We start from the raw sequence: 16055 nt of genomic DNA on the forward strand, positions 1-16055 counted from the left end.
ATTTACAATGACGGCCTACCGGGGAACAGTGGGTTTACTGCCTTGTTCAGGGGCAGAACGACAGATGTTTACCTTGTCAGCTCGGGGATTCGATCTAGCAACCTTTCGGGTTACTAGTTCAACGTTCTAACCACTAGGCTACCTGTATTCAGACCCCTTACCCTTTTCCACATTTTGTTACATTACAGCTTTATTCTGAAATGGATTAATTCAAAATTCCTCAATCTACACACACCCATTATGACGAAGTGAAAACAGGTTTTCCCCCCCAAAATTTTGCAAGTGTATTTAAAAAATAAACAGATACCTTATTTACATAAGTATTCAGACCCTTTGCTATGCGACTCAAATTGAGCTCAGGTGCATCCTGTTTCCATTGATCATCCTTGATGTTTCTACAACTTGATTGGAGTCCACCTGTGCTAAATTAAATTGATTTGGAAAGGCACACACCTGTCTATATTAGTTCCCAAAATTGACAGTGCATGTCAGAGTAAAAATCAAGCCATGAGGTCGACGGAATTGTCCGTAGCGTTCCGAGACAGGATTGTGTTGAGGCACAGATCTTCCTAGATAGTCACCTCCCTGACCAAGACCAAGAACCCAATGGTCACTCTGATAGAGCTCCAGAGTTCCTCTGTGAAGATGGTTGTCCTTCTGGAAGGTTCTCCCATCTCTGCAGCACTCCACCAATCAGGCCTTTATGGTAGAGTGGCTTGACGGAAGCCACTCCTCAGTAAAAGGCACATGACAACCCTCTTGGAGTTTGCCAAAAGGCACCTAAAGTACTCTCAGACCATGAGAAACAAGATTCTCTGGTCTGATGAAACCAAGATTGAACTCTTTAGCCTGAATGCCAAGCGTCACTTCAGGAGGAAACCTGGCACCATCCCAACGATGTATAATGGTGGTAGCAGCATCATGCTGTGGGGATGTTTTTCAGTGGTAGGGACTGGGAGACTATTCAGGGGAAAGATGAACAGAGCAAAGAACGTCTCTGGAGAGACCTGAAAATAGCTGTGCAGCGACGCTCCCCATCCAACCTGACTGCGTATTGAGAGGACCTGCAGAGAAGAATGGGAGAAACTCCCCAAATACAGGTGTGCCAAGCTTGTAGCGTCATACCCAAAAAGATTCTAGGCTGTAATTGCTGCCAAATGTGCTTCAACAAAGTACTGAGTAAAGGGTCTGAATACCTATGTAAATGTGATTATTTCAGTATTTTTTTATATACATTTTCAAAAATGTTTGCTTTGTCATCATGGGGTATTGTGTGTGTGTGTGTGTGTGTGTGTGTGTGTGTGTGTGTGTGTGTGTGTAAAAAAAAAAAACAACAACAATTCAATCAATTTCAGAATAAGGCTGTAACGTAACAAAGTGGAAAAAGTCAAGAGGTCTGAATACTTAAAATGCACTGTATAGTGTATGTTAATACATTTCAAATCACTCTCAGTTTTGAATATCCAGGCTAGTATTTGTATTTTTTATGGCTCACCATTAGCTGCTGCCAAAGCAGTAGCTGCTCTTCCTGGGGTCCAGCAAAATTTAAGGTAGTTTATACAATTTTAAAACATTTAAAATACATTCACAGATGTCACAACACACTGTGTGCCCTCAGACCCCTACCACATATCTACAGTACTAAATCCATGTGTATGTATAGTGCATATGTTATTCTGTGTGTGTGTGGGTGTGCATGCATGTGTCTGTGCCAATGTTTGTGTTGCTTCACAGTCCCTGCTGTTTCATAAGGTGTGTTTTTAGCTGTTTTTTTAAATCAAATTTTACTACTTGCGTCAGTTACTTGATGTGGAATAGAGTTACATGTAGTCATGGCTCTATGTGCCTCCCATAGTCTGTTCTGGACTTGGGGACTGTGAAGAGACCTCTGGTGGCATGTCTTGTTAGGTATGCATGGGTGTCCGAGCTGTGTGCCAGTAGTTTAGACAGACAGCTTGGTGCATTCAACATGTCAATACCTCTCATAAATACAAATAGTGATGAAGTCAATCTCTCCTCCACTTTGAGCCAGGAGAGATTGACATGCATATTATTAATATTAGCTCTCTGTGTATGTCCAAGGGCCAGCCGTGCTTCCTTGTTCTGATCCAATTGCAATTTTCCTGAGTCCTCTTTTGTGGCACCTGACCACACGCACCTGGACTACTGTTCAGTCGAAAAAACTAGGGCCTGTAGGACCTGCCTTGTTGACAGTGTGTTGTTAACAAGGCAGAGCATCGCTTTATTATAGACAGACTTCTCCCCATCTTAGCTACTACTGCATCAATATGTTTTGACCATGACCGTTTACAATCTAGTGTTACTCCAAGCAGTTTAGTCATCTCAACTAGCTCAATTTCCACATTATTTATTACAAGATTTAGTTGAGGTTTAGGGTTTAGTGAGTGTTTTGTTCCAAATACAATGCTTTTAGTTTTAGAAATACTTAGGGCTAACTTATTCCTTGCCACCCACTCTGAAACTAACTGCAGCTCTTTGTTGAGTGTTTCTTAAGTGTTGCAGTCATTTCAGTCGCTGTAGTAGCTGACGTGTATAGTGTTGAGTCATCCGCATACATAGACACTCTGGCTTTACTCAGTCAGTGGCATGTCGTTAGTAAAAAATTTAAAAAGCAAGGGGCCTAAACGGCTACCCTGGGGAATTCCTGATTCTAACTGGATTATATTTGATAGGCTTCAATTAAAGAACATCTTCTGTGTTCTGTTACTTGTCTAACCTAATCCACAATATAGCAGGGGGTGTAAAGCCATAAAACAAAAGTTTTTCCAGCAGTAGACTATGATCGATAATGTCAAACGTTGCACTGAAGTCTAACAAGACAGCCCCCACAATCATTTTATCATCAATTTCTCTCAGCCAATCATCAGTAATTTGTGTAAGTGCTGTGCTTGTTGAGTGTCCTTCCCTATAAGTGTGCTGAAAGTCTGTTTGTTTACTGTAAAATGGCATTGTATGTGGTCAAACATACATTTTTTTCCCAGACGTTTACTAAGGGTTGTTAAGAGGCTGATTGGTTGGCTATTTGAGCCAGTAAAGGGGACTTTACCATTCTTGGGTAGTGGAATGACTTTAGCTTCCCTCCAGGCTTGAGGGAACACACTTTCTAGTAGGCTTAAATAGAAGATGTGGCAAATAGGAGTGGCAATATCGTCTGCTATTATCCTCAGTAATATTCAATCTAGATTGTTAGACCTGTCTGGCTTTTCATTGTTGATAGACAACAATAACTTTTGACCAGGGCCTGTAGGGTAGTGTACTATATAGTGAAAATTGTGCCGTATGGTGCTAGTGAGTGTGGTTAGGGAGTTTTAATGGTGTTTTATTTTCAGGGTAAAGACAGAGTTTAATAGCCACAAGTGCCTCCAGCACCCCTGGTCTCCTTTTCGTTGGGTCCCCACGACGTCACCAATGCGACCATGGGACATAGCAGTGAATAGGTGGCCACCGACAGCCCCCTTGAACCAAAGGAGGTTCCTAGGAGAGCCTTGCAACACCCCAGTGCACCTCAGGAGAAGGTGAATAGGTACTCCCTTAGTACTTGGATGTGTTCCAAATGACACTGTATTCCCTATATAGTACACTACCCTATAGGCCCTGGTCAAAAGTAGTGCACTATAAAGGGAATAGGTTGCCATTTGGGAAGCAGAGACCTTTTTTTTTTTTTTTAAGTCAACTGTCATCATGCGATGACGGGCTATCCATCCTGATGTTTCCTGTATAGTGTGTTCTGGTCTACTCCATACAGTTTAGGAATCATTTGTGCTGTATTCAATGACCAAATGCCCAGACAACACTTATTTGAATGTATTTGATACACTATTTTCCCAGTTTACATGAAAAAAAGTGTTTGTATCAAAAAATAATGACAATTGTCTAAGTACATTTGAAGTCGGAAGTTTAGGTTGGAGTCATGAAAACTCATTTTTCAAAAATTTCTTGTTAACAAACTATGGTTTTGGCATGTTGGTTAGGACATCTACTTTGTGCATGACACAAGTAATTTCTCCAACAATTGTTTACAGATTATTTCACTTATAATTCACTGTATCAAAATTCCAGTGGGTCAGAAGTTTACATACACTATGTTGACTGTGCCTTTAAACAGATCGTACTTTTAGGAGAAAAGCATGCTGTGGGGGTGCTTTGCTGCAGGAGGTACTGGTGCACTTCACAAAATAAATGGCATCATGAGGAAAGAAAATGATGTGGATATATTGAAGCAACATCTCAAGACATCAGTCAGGAAGTTAAATCTTGGTCGCAAATGGGTCTTCCAAATGGACACTGACCCCAAGCATACTTCCAAAGTTGTGGCAAAATGGCTTAAGGACAACAAAGTTAAGGTATTCGAGTGGCCATCACAAAGCCCTGACCTCAATCCCATAGAAAATGTGGGCAGAACTGAAAAAGCGTGTGTGAGCAAGGAGTTCTACAAACCTCACTTAGTTACACCAGCTCTGTCAGGAGAAATGGGCCAAAATTCACCCAACTTATTGTGGGAAGCTTGTGGAAGGCTACCTGAAACATTTGACCCAAGTTAAAGAATTTAAAGGCAATGCTACCAAAAACTAATTGAGTGTTTGTAAACTTCTGACCCACTGGGAATGTGATGAAAGAAATAAAAGCTGAAATAAATAATTCTCTCTACTATTATTCTGACATTAAACATTCTTAAAATAAAGTGGTGATCCTAACTGACCAAAGACAGGGAATTCTTACTAGGATTAAATGTCAGGAGTTGTGGAAAAACTGAGTTTAAATGTATTTGGCTTAGGTGTACGTAAACTTCCGACTTCAACTGTATATCCTAAACTGATCATGTTAATTGTCCATGCATGGTATCCTTGATGTTTCATGGTATGCTTACAATAAGGCTACCACCATATCTTTTGGATTCTAGCTGTTGTTTAAGTACCTTTTTCCCACTGACCTTCTCTAACTTGTAATGTTCATAACATTTTTTATGTAAAAAAAACCACATTACTTTAAAGGCAATCTAAGTATACCCTAAACAGAATTTCATACCCTTTTTTAAATGCATGGTATGGCTGATGTTTCATGATGTGCTTACTTGATGTTCCTGCAGCCCGCCAGTGAGACGACAGTGGGGGAGTCGAGACCGACTGGTAGTACTGCACAACGCCTTGCTCCAGGATGAGAACTTCCACCACCCTCTCTTCTCCCAGCAACATCAGCAGGTTCTTTTAGATGAGGCCAGACAGTACAGCCATACCAGTGCACCGCCGCGCATGCTTCACCCTGCTGCACACCCACCTCAGCATCAACAGACCCCCATCATGGTGGAGCTAAACGACCAGGTACGTAGGTACACACTGCTGTAGTAGTGGGGACAGAAGATAAAAGGTGATGTCCAGATGGGGCCCTGGTTCCCTTTCATTACTATGACAGTGTATGTTGTAGTCTAGCTAATTGAAATTCACACTGGTTTAAGATCTGGGCTAGATGTGGGGTATTTATGCCGTCTATTAGGTTCTATGGTACCGTGAGTTTTGGAGAAAGAACCTATGTGAATATGATACGCAGAACAGTCTTCAAAATTAAGAGTTTCGAAGTTGTTTTGAAAATTCTCTGAATTACTGTTTTCTCTCCTGTACCAAGATGCACCAGGAATCCGTTCCAATCTCTTACACCGTTACCACGGTGACAACGCACGGTTTCCCCATCCACACCGGGCAACCTCTCCCAGGGTGCAACAGTCAGCAGCTCCCAGCATGCTCGGTAATGTTCAGCGGACAGCTCTCTCTGCTCTGCTGCCTTCCTCCTCCTGTGAGTTTGAAAAGGAAGAGCTGGAATGTCAGTGACGTCCATGTCAGCAACGCACCATACCCACTGTTAACACACCGCTTCCTACGCGCCATACCCACTGTTAACACACCGCTTCCTACGCGCCATACCCACTGTTAACACACCGCTTCCTACGCGCCATACCCACTGTTAACACACCGCTTCCTACACGCCATACCCACTGTTAACACACCGCTTCCTACACGCCATACCCACTGTTAACACACTGCTCCCTACGCGCCATACCCACGGTTAACACACTGCTCCCTACGCGCCATACCCACTGTTAACACACCGCTCCCTACGCGCCATACCCACTGTTAATACACCGCTCCCTACGCGCCATACCCACTGTTAATACACCGCTCCCTACGCACTGTTAATACACCGCTCCCTACGCGCCATACCCACTGTTAATACACCGCTCCCTACGCGCCATACCCACTGTTAATACACCGCTCCCTACGCGCCATACCCACTGTTAATACACCGCTCCCTACGCGCCATACCCACTGTTAATACACCGCTCCCTACGCGCCATACCCACTGTTAATACACCGCTCCCTACGCGCCATACCCACTGTCAAGTTGTGTATGGTTCACACCGCAGCTCTTTGCCCAAACTTGAAAAAGGCCTCTTTAAGGACTGAAGGACGCAAGGGACAACTCAATTTTCTTCTGACTTCTTTTATTTATTTAGTCAGTTAGTTTGTTCGTTTTTTAGTTAATTAGTTAGGTTGATAACCTTCAAAGGCAAAACACAAAAATAAATATACATTACTTCAAGTAAGGTCATTTCAAATGAAATATATAATCTCAATGTAGTCATCTAAATTATATACTATATACTAAATTAGACACTTGGTCTCAATTCTCAACACAAATAAACACCTAACTGACAACAATGTCCATGTGCCTACTGGTTGAGTGTCCAGAATCCTAAATGAGCTGAATGTGTATGAATGAGAGTCTCCTCTTCCATGAAGGACTTCCAGTGAAATGCTTTTTCACCAAACATTTCACCACCTGCTATCACAAAGGTGCACCAGTATATATGTTCCCCAGGGAAACACAAGCTAATGATGGGTTCCACAGTGCATACACTCTTTCGCCCCCTGCTGGTGTTTTATCTTTGAAATCAATTGAAAATGTGAATGCCTTGAATATGAATACCTGTCTTGACGCAACACCCACTGTTAATACACCACTTCCTACGCACCATACCGACTGTTAACACACCGCTTCCTACGCACCATACTCACTGTTAACAACCCACCGCTTCCTACGCACCATACCCACTGTTAATACACCGCTTCCTACGCACCATAAGCACTGTTAACACAACCCACTGCTTCCTACGCACCATACCCACTGTTAATACACCGCTTCCTACGCACCATACCCACTGTTAACACACCGCTTCCTACGCACCATACCCACTGTTAACACACCGCTTCCTACGCACCATACCCACTGTTAACACACCGCTTCCTACGCACTGTACCCACTGTTAATACACCGCTACCAACAACACACCATACCACTTCAGTTGTGTTCACTGTTGATGTAGCACCCCTACCAACACTGCTTCTTTCTTATGCTGTTTAGCAGCACAATCTTTGCAAATACTTTTGACATCATTGCATCTGAGCTGTGGACATATTCCCTCCTGCCCAGGTGTTTGTGTAGAGTAAGGATTGGCCATATTTGGCTGGTAATACCCATAGAGCCGACAAGGTAAAAATCAGTCGTTCTTCCCCTGAACAAGGCAGTTAACCCACTGTTCCTAGGCCGTCACTGTAAATAAGAATTTGTTCTTAACTGACTTGCCTAGTTAAATAAAGGTTAAATAAAATGTAATAAGAAATTCATAGATTGCTTATAATCCATAGATGATTATTTTCTTACTGCTTTGACTGATGTAGAATTGGTTTCTTGAGGACGGCCCTGCCAGTGTTGTTCTGTATGGTTAACCACTGTTTATTACTACCGTTCTTGTTATTAACAGTGTGTCTGTTTTTTCCTCTATTTTTCTAGCTCATCCAAGCCTGTACAATGCAGCATTTGCCAGTGTCTTACCAAGCTTTCCCACCCCTGATCTCCAGTGAACATTTTATATTGCACCCCAACCCCCCGGGGCCACCACCCCACCAGCCTCCTCACCTTACTCCTCTCAGCCAGTTCCTCCCTCTCCAGAGGCAGCACCCACGCATGGTGAGTACCCCCCCTGAGTCCCAAATGGCTCCCTCCACCCTACATAGTGCACTACTTTTGACCAGAGCCCTGTTCCCTATATAGTGCGCTACTTTTGACCAGGGCCCTGTTCCCTATATAGTGCGCTACTTTTGACCAGGGCCCTGTTCCCTATATAGTGCGCTACTTTTGACCAGGGCCCTGTTCCCTATATAGTGCGCTACTTTTGACCAGGGCCCTGTTCCCTATATAGTGCGCTACTTTTGACCAGGGCCCTGTTCCCTATATAGTGCGCTACTTTTGACCAGGGCCCTGTTCCCTATATAGTGCGCTACTTTTGACCAGGGCCTTGTTCCCTATATAGTGCGCTACTTTTGACCAGGGCCCTGTTCCCTATATAGTGCGCTACTTTTGACCAGGGCCCATGGGGTTCTGGTCAAAAGTAATAATCAATTATTACACTTTTATAGCGCTATTCATTACATTTAAAAAAATCTAAGCGCTTTAAAGTAATAAAACAATACATGCCATTTAGAAAAACCAACATGATGGACAGTCATTAGAAAGTTCATGGCTTGAGTGGTCGTCTGAGGGAGGTGGTCAAGTTGGGAGAGAAAGTCTGTGGGCAGGAAGGAAGCATGGTCTCTTCAAGGTATCTCGCTTTCTCTGGCTTTTCCATAGTAGGAGCTCAGCCACTGCAGATATGCATATGTTGGTCACAGATACCTTAAAAGAAAGGTAGGGGTGTGGCTCAGAAAACCAGTCAGTATCTCTCCTGTGACCACCGTTTGCCTCATGCAGCGCGACACATCTCCTTCGCATAGAGTTGATCAGGCTGTTGATTGTGGCCTGTGGAATGTTGTCCCGCTCCTCTTCAATGGCAGTGCAAAGTTGCTGTATTTTGGCGGGAACTGGAACACGCTGTCGTACACGTCGATCCACAGCATCCCAAACAAGCTCAATGGGTGACACGTCTGAGTATTCAGGTCTGTGGAAGAACTGGGACATTTTCAGCTACCAGGAATTTTGACATGGGGCCGTGCATTATCATGCTAAAACATGAGGTGATGGTGGTGGATGAATGGCACGACAATGGGTCTCAGCATCTCGTCATGGTATCTCTGTGCATTCAAATTTCCATTGATAAAATGCAATAGTATTCGTTGTCCGCAGCTTATGCCTGCCCCATACCATAACCCCACCACCACCGTGGGGCACTCTGTCCACAACGTTGACATCAGCAAACCGCTCGCCCACACAACGCCATACACGCTGTCGGCTATCTGCCCGGTACAGTTGAAACCGGGATTAATTTGTGAACAGCACATTTCTCCAGCGTGCCAGTGGTCATCGAAGGTGAGCATTTGCCCACTGAAGTCGGTTACGACGCCGAACTGCAGTCAGGTCATGACCCTGGTGAGGACGACGAACACACAATGAGTATCCCTGAGACGGTTTCTGACAGTTTGTGAAGAAGTTCTTCAGTTCTGCAAACCCCCAAGGTTTCATCAGCTGACCTGGTGGCTGGTCTCAGACGATTCCGCAGGTGAAGAAGCCGGATGTGGAGGTCCTGGGCTGGCGTGGTTACACGTGGTCTGCGGCTGGTTGGATGAACTGCCAACTTCTCTAAAACGATGTTGGAGGCTGCATATGTTAGAGAAATGTAACTTTAAATTCTGGTAGACATTCCTGCAGTCAGCATGCCAATTGCACGCTCCTTCAACTTGAGACATCTGTGGCATTGTGTTGTGTGACAAAACTGCACATTTTAGAGTGGCCTTTTATTGTCCCCTGACCAAGGTGCACCTGTGTAATGATCATGCTGATAAATCAGCTTCTTGATATGCCACACCTGTCAGGTGGATGGTTTATCTTGGCAAAGGAGAAAAGCTCACGAACAGGGATGTAAACACATTTGTGCACAAAATGTGAGTGAAATAAGCTTTGTGCATATGGAACATTTCTGTGATTTTTATTTATATCATCTCATGAAACATGAGACCAACACTTGCATTTTATATTTTTTGTACAGTGCATTCGGAAAGTATTCAGACCTGGTGACAATTTCCACATTTCTTTTACGTTACAACCTTATTCTAAAATGGATTAAAAACATATTTTTTTTTACCTCATCAAGCTACACACAATACCCCCATAATGACAAAGCGAAAATACATTTTTAGCAAATTTATTACAAATAAAAAAACAGACCTTATTTACATTATTTGGAAAGGCACACACCTGTTTTATATAAGGTCCCACAGTTCACAATGCATGTCAGAGCAAAAAACCAAGCCATGAGGTCTTAGGAATTGTCCGTAGAGCCCCAAGACAGGATTGTGTCGAGGCACAGATCTAGGGAAGGGTACCAAAACATTTCTGCAGCGTTGAAGGTTCCCAAGAACACAGTGGCCTCCATCATTCTTAAATGGATGTTTGGAACCACCGACTCTTCGTAGAGCTGGCCACCTGGCCAAACTGAGTAATTGGGGGGAAAAGGGCCTTGGTCAGGGAGGTGACCAAGAACCTGATGGTCACTCTTACAGAGCTCTAGAGTTCCTCTGTGGAGATGGGAGAACCTTCCAGACGGACAACCATCTCTGCAGCACTCCATCAATCAGGCCTTTATAGTAGAGTGACCAGATGGAAGCCACTCCTCAGTAAAAGGCACATGACAGCCCGCTTGGAGTTTGCCAAAAGTAACCTAAAGACTTTCAGACCATGAGAAACAAGATTCTCTGGTCTGATGAAACCAAGATTGAATTCTTTGGCCTGAACGCCAAGCGTCACGTCAGGAGGAAAGCTGGCACCATCCCTACGGTGAAGCGGAGCAAAGTACAGAGAGATCCTTGATGAAAACCTGCTCCAGAGCGCTTAGGACCTCAGACTAGGGCAAAGGTTCACCTTCCAACAGGACAACAATCCTAAGCTCACAGCCAAGACAACGCAGGAGTGGCTTTGGGACAAGTCTCTGAAAAGCTGTAACGTAACAAAATGTGGGAAAAGTCAAGGTGTCTAAATACTTTCTGAATGCGATGTATACATTTTTGGAAAAGGTAGTGACCAGGGTGGGAGGGGTCGGCAATCATTTCCCCCACACGCTTCCTTGCCCTGGAGTCGTGCAGAACCTTGAATGTAGGGCAGGTGGCAGGTGATGACCATCTGCAGCCTGGACAATGCATTGCAGTTTGCCCCAAACCAGATGGTAATGGAGGAGGAGGTGAGGATGGACTCAAAGGTTGATGTGTAAAAACCAGATCTGGATTGACTGGGGGATTGGGTTTTTTTCAGTCACCATTGGCCTCATGGTGAAATTCCTGAGCGGTTTCCTTCCTCTTCAGCAACTGAGTTAGGAAGGGCGCCTGTATCTTTGTAGTGACTTGGTGTATTGATACACCATCTAAAGTGTAATTAATATCTTCACCATGTTCAATGGGATATTCAATGTCTGCTTTTAAAAAATATATATATTATGCATATACCAATAAGTGCCCCTCTTTGCAAGGCATTGGAAAACCTCTCTGGTCTTTTGTGTTGGATATTCACTACTTAAATGAGGGACCTTACAATAATTTGTATGTGTGTGGGTACAGAGATGAGGTAGTCATTCAAAAAATCATATTAAACACTGCACAGAGTGAGTCTATGCAATTTATGTGACTTGTTAAGCACATTTTTACTCCTGAGTTTAAGGCTTGCTACAGCAAAAGGGTTGAATAATTATTGACTCAAGACGTTTCATTTCATCTTATTTGTAATTCATTTAAAAAAGTTTCTAAAAACACAATTCCACTTTGACATTGTGGGATATTGGCGTGTAGGCCAGTGACACACAATCTCAATTTAATCAATTTTAAATTGAGGCTACAGCACAACATTTGGTAAAGGCAAGGGGTGTGAATATTTTCTGAAGGCATTGTATGTCCATTTACAATTTCTACATACTTTCTATCAAGTTGTAGATGTTCATAGAGTGGCCTTGGGGTGTTTTTTCCCCCCTGCAGGGCGTAGTTTTGCCTGATGTAAGGAATAGGGTTTGGGACGAAACCCCTGTCCGTTACAAATAACATTAGAAGTATGCCTCATGTCATCTAGTATACATACACAGTAGTTAATCCACATGAATAAAAAAGCGACGAGTCAATCAATCAAATGTATTTATAAAGCTCTTCTTACATCAGCTGATGTCACAAAGTGCTGTACAGAAACCCAGCCTAAAGCCCCAAACAGCAAGTAATGCAGGTGTAGAAGCACGGTGGCTAGGAAAAACTCCATAGAAAGGCCGGAACCTAGGAAGAAACCTAGAGAGGAACCAGGCTATGAGGGGTGGCCAGTCCTCTTCTGGCTGTGCCGGATGGAGATTATAGCCAAGATGTTCAAATGTTCATAGATGACCAGCAGGGTCAAATAATAATAATCACAGTGGTTGTCGAGGGTGCAACAGGTCAACACCTCAGGAGTAAATGTCAGTTGGCTTTTCATAGCCGATCATTCAGAGTATCTCTACCGCTCCTGCTGTCTCTAGAGAGTTGAAAACAGCAGGTCTGGGACAGGTAGCACGTCCGGTGAACAGGTCAGGGTTCTATAGCCGCAGGCAGAAAGTATTGCAGCATAAATACTGGAGGCTGAGACAGCAGGGGTCGGGAGACACTGGTCCCATCCAACGATACCCCCGGACAGGGCCAAACAGGCAGGATATAACCCCACCCTCTTTGCCAAAGCACAGCACCCACACCACTAGAGGGATACCTTCAACCACCAACTTACCATCCTGAGACAAGGCAGAGTATAGCCCACAAAGATCTCCGCCACGGCACAACCCAAGGGGGGGGGGCACCAACCCGGACAGGAAGACCACGTCAGTGACTCAAACCACTCAAGTGACACACCCCTCCTAGGGACGGCATGGAAGAGCACCAGTAAGCCAGTGACTCGGCCCCTGTAATAGGGTTAGAGGCAGAGAATCCCAGTGGAGAGAGGGGAACCGGCCAGGCAGAGACAGCAAGGGCGGTTTGTTGCTCCAGTACCTTTCCGTTCACTTTCACACTCCTGGGCCAGACTACACTCAATCATAGGAGCTACTGAAGAGATGAGTCTTCAATAAAGACTTAAAGGTTGAGACCGAGTCTGCGTCTCTCACATGGATAGGCAGACCATTCCATAAAAATGGAGCTCGAAAGGAGAAAGCCCTGCCTCCAGCTGTTTGCTTAGACATTCTAGGGACAATTAGGAGGCCTGCGTCTTGTGACCGTAGCGTACGTGTAGGTATGTACGGCAGGACCAAATTGGAAAGATGGGTAGGAGCAAGCCCGTGTAACGCTTAGGATTTATTTAGTGTGTATGAACCAAATACTTCTATTACTTTCTGAATGCACATTCTGTATTGTAGTTGATCCTCATGAATTAAAATGGAATGAGTTAGAATGTATGAAACCTGACTGTTTTTTAGTTCACTCACTCATTCCCTCTCCTGTCGGTCAGCCTCTCCAGAGGGTAGAGAATGAAGTGGACCTCAGAGGGGACCAGCATCCATTAAGAACGTTCTCTTACCCTGCCTCGAGTCACCACCACCCACCAGCGATGCCTCCCTCTGTCCCCCTCCAGTACCTCCCTCAGGAGCCTCTGCACCAGGAGATGCCCTTCCCAGTGGTAAGACTTTTATCTCCCACCTACCCTTCTCAGTGGTAAGGCTTTTACCTCACACCTGCCCTTCTCAGTGGTAAAACTACCTCACACCTGCCCTTCTCAGTGGTAAGACTACCTCCCACCTGGCCTTCTCAGTGGTAAGACTTTTACCTCACACCTGCCCTTCTCAGTGGTAAAACTTTACCTCACACCTGCCCTTCTCAGTGGTAAGACTTATCTCCCACCTGCCCTTCTCAGTGGTAAGACTTTTACCTCACACCTGCCCTTCTCAGTGGTAAAACTTTACCTCCCACCTGCCCTTCTCAGTGGTAGAACTTCACATCATATAGCGCTAGCTAGCTGAACCAGTATCTGATTGAAACTCACCAGCAGCTATCGTCATTTGTCCTGTTATATTCTATCAGAGTAAATAACTCACGGACACTAGAGAAGCTTAACCAAGTCGAATTCTTCCCAAAGGGTCGTTACAGCTGTAATTCAGACACAGACATGGCTTCCCCTGTGGTGGTATTCATACCCCCCCACTTTGGGTGGAGTCTCCTCCTTATCGCTAAACATTGCATAATTCTTGCTAAGCAGGGAACTAAGTGATATGAGTCTTTTAACGGTTTCTCCCCGTATCAGTACTGTCACATGTGATTGTTTTCTCTGCACTCAGCCCCTCCCAAGCTTCATTATGGCACCTCTCATGTAACTAATGTTCCTATACTTCTGAGTATAACAATGTTCCAAGTTTAACCCCGAATCCAACATTCCCGTTTCGGCCGGTATGTACTTCCAAATAAAAGTTACATGCAACCAACAAAAAAAATGCCTCTTCGTTCAGCACCTCCAATGTATTGTGCTGTTGTAGATCTCTGATCTCTGTGCATAAGCAGTAAGGTTAGTGCTATCCGGGAATCCTTGGGACGTGTGTTTTTTTTATTTTTATACTGAACAAAAAAAATAGGAATGTACTCAACACAATGACGAAAAGGACAGAGACAGTTCGTGAAAGTATACCTCATCTACTTTGAAGAACTAGTAAAAATGATTTTAAGTCAGACATTTTCTGCAGCATACATAGGCAGGCTAAAATAGGATGAATTAAGACAGTACAGTATGGGGAAAACGTAAAGTTCGATGGTCTGGCTGACTGTTACTGCCTGAGTAGAGATGATTATTTTTTCATTCCTAATAGTCATCAAATTTTTTAAAACTACGTAATAAACAACTATATGTATAAATATGTTATTATTTCATAGTAATTTCCCATGTTTCTATTGATGTCGACCCAATATGGACCTGACTGAGACAATGGAATATTTTCAATGTTTTTTGCAATTGAATGTTCACTATTTTTTGGAATTTTCATTAAAAAGCTCAGTCATTGTAACATCATTATTTAATGTCTTTTTTTTTATCGAAATCTAAAACCGTAATTTATTTTAATCAAAACTGTAATTTATTTTAATCGAACCCGAAACTGAACCGACTTAAAAAAGCACTGATCCACTCATCACTAGATTTATACCCATTATCTTTCATCAGTGAGAGATAATCGTTCAAATAAAGCAGTTTTGCACAGATCCATGTGCCTCCAGTCGAAGAACTACACTTCCTCCCCAGTTAGCTTACACACAGGTGTTAGATGGCTAGCACGCTAGATGGCTAATTGGCACAGGTGTTGGAGCATGCTAGATGGCTAATTAGCACAGGTGTTGGGAGCATGTTCCCACAAGCGCTGTAACCTGGTGATATGGCTGTGTGGGAACACCAACCCTATAAAGTTGTGTATTAATTTAACCTTTTTTTTTATTATTATTATTTTTCGCTGATATAAAAGATACTTCCTTATGTTTCAAAAACCGTAACCGATGCAATGTTTTTAACGTTCAAAATGAGCGTAGTTAGCATCTATAAATGTGTTAACCCTTCACAGTGGTAAGACCTCATGTCTTCACCATTGCACAGTTTAGCAAAACATTGAGCTATCCCAATGGTAAGACTTCAGCATCACGTCACACAGAAAGCATAGCATAGAGCTAGCTAACCTTTCCCAGTGGTAGGACTTTAGCATCACTTCACACAGAAAGCATAGCATAGAGCTAGCTAATCTTTCCCAGTGGTAAGGCTTCAGATTGTAGAGCTAGCTTAAGCTACAGAGCTGGCATTGTTGCAGTTTCCCATTTTAAATAACCAGCCACTTCCATAGGATAGTTCACCACCACCACCACGTTAACACCTCTATGTCTCTGTCTCCTGGTCAGCCATACCCTCACATGCTGCCGCGACGTGTCAGTGGTCACAGGTACCGGTTACAGCAGCCCCTGCCCCCACCGCCGCCGCCACCACCTTACTACCCAGGCTTCCTGCCGTACTTCCTGTGAGTATGACATTTAATACAGAAC

General features: G+C 43.8%; 1 protein-coding gene across 2 annotated transcripts in view; it reads left to right on the plus strand.

Annotated features, from left to right (window-relative positions):
* rnf44 (ring finger protein 44) overlaps positions 1 to 16055 on the plus strand; it is a 63377-nt gene that overhangs the window by 27543 nt on the left and 19779 nt on the right. Inside the window, exons 3-8 of one of the 2 annotated variants that reach the window (XM_014213354.2) lie at positions 3351 to 3536; positions 5108 to 5339; positions 5641 to 5808; positions 7864 to 8040; positions 13501 to 13668; positions 15915 to 16030. In XM_014213354.2, the coding sequence (XP_014068829.1) occupies positions 3430 to 3536; positions 5108 to 5339; positions 5641 to 5808; positions 7864 to 8040; positions 13501 to 13668; positions 15915 to 16030 (968 nt within the window). In that variant the 5' untranslated portion in view covers positions 3351 to 3429. The remainder of the gene's footprint in view (positions 1 to 3350; positions 3537 to 5107; positions 5340 to 5640; positions 5809 to 7863; positions 8041 to 13500; positions 13669 to 15914; positions 16031 to 16055) is intronic. The other variant, XM_014213356.2, reaches the window with a different exon arrangement.

Source organism: Salmo salar, chromosome ssa09 (genome assembly GCF_905237065.1).
Source record: "Salmo salar chromosome ssa09, Ssal_v3.1, whole genome shotgun sequence".
Taxonomy (NCBI): domain Eukaryota; kingdom Metazoa; phylum Chordata; class Actinopteri; order Salmoniformes; family Salmonidae; genus Salmo; species Salmo salar.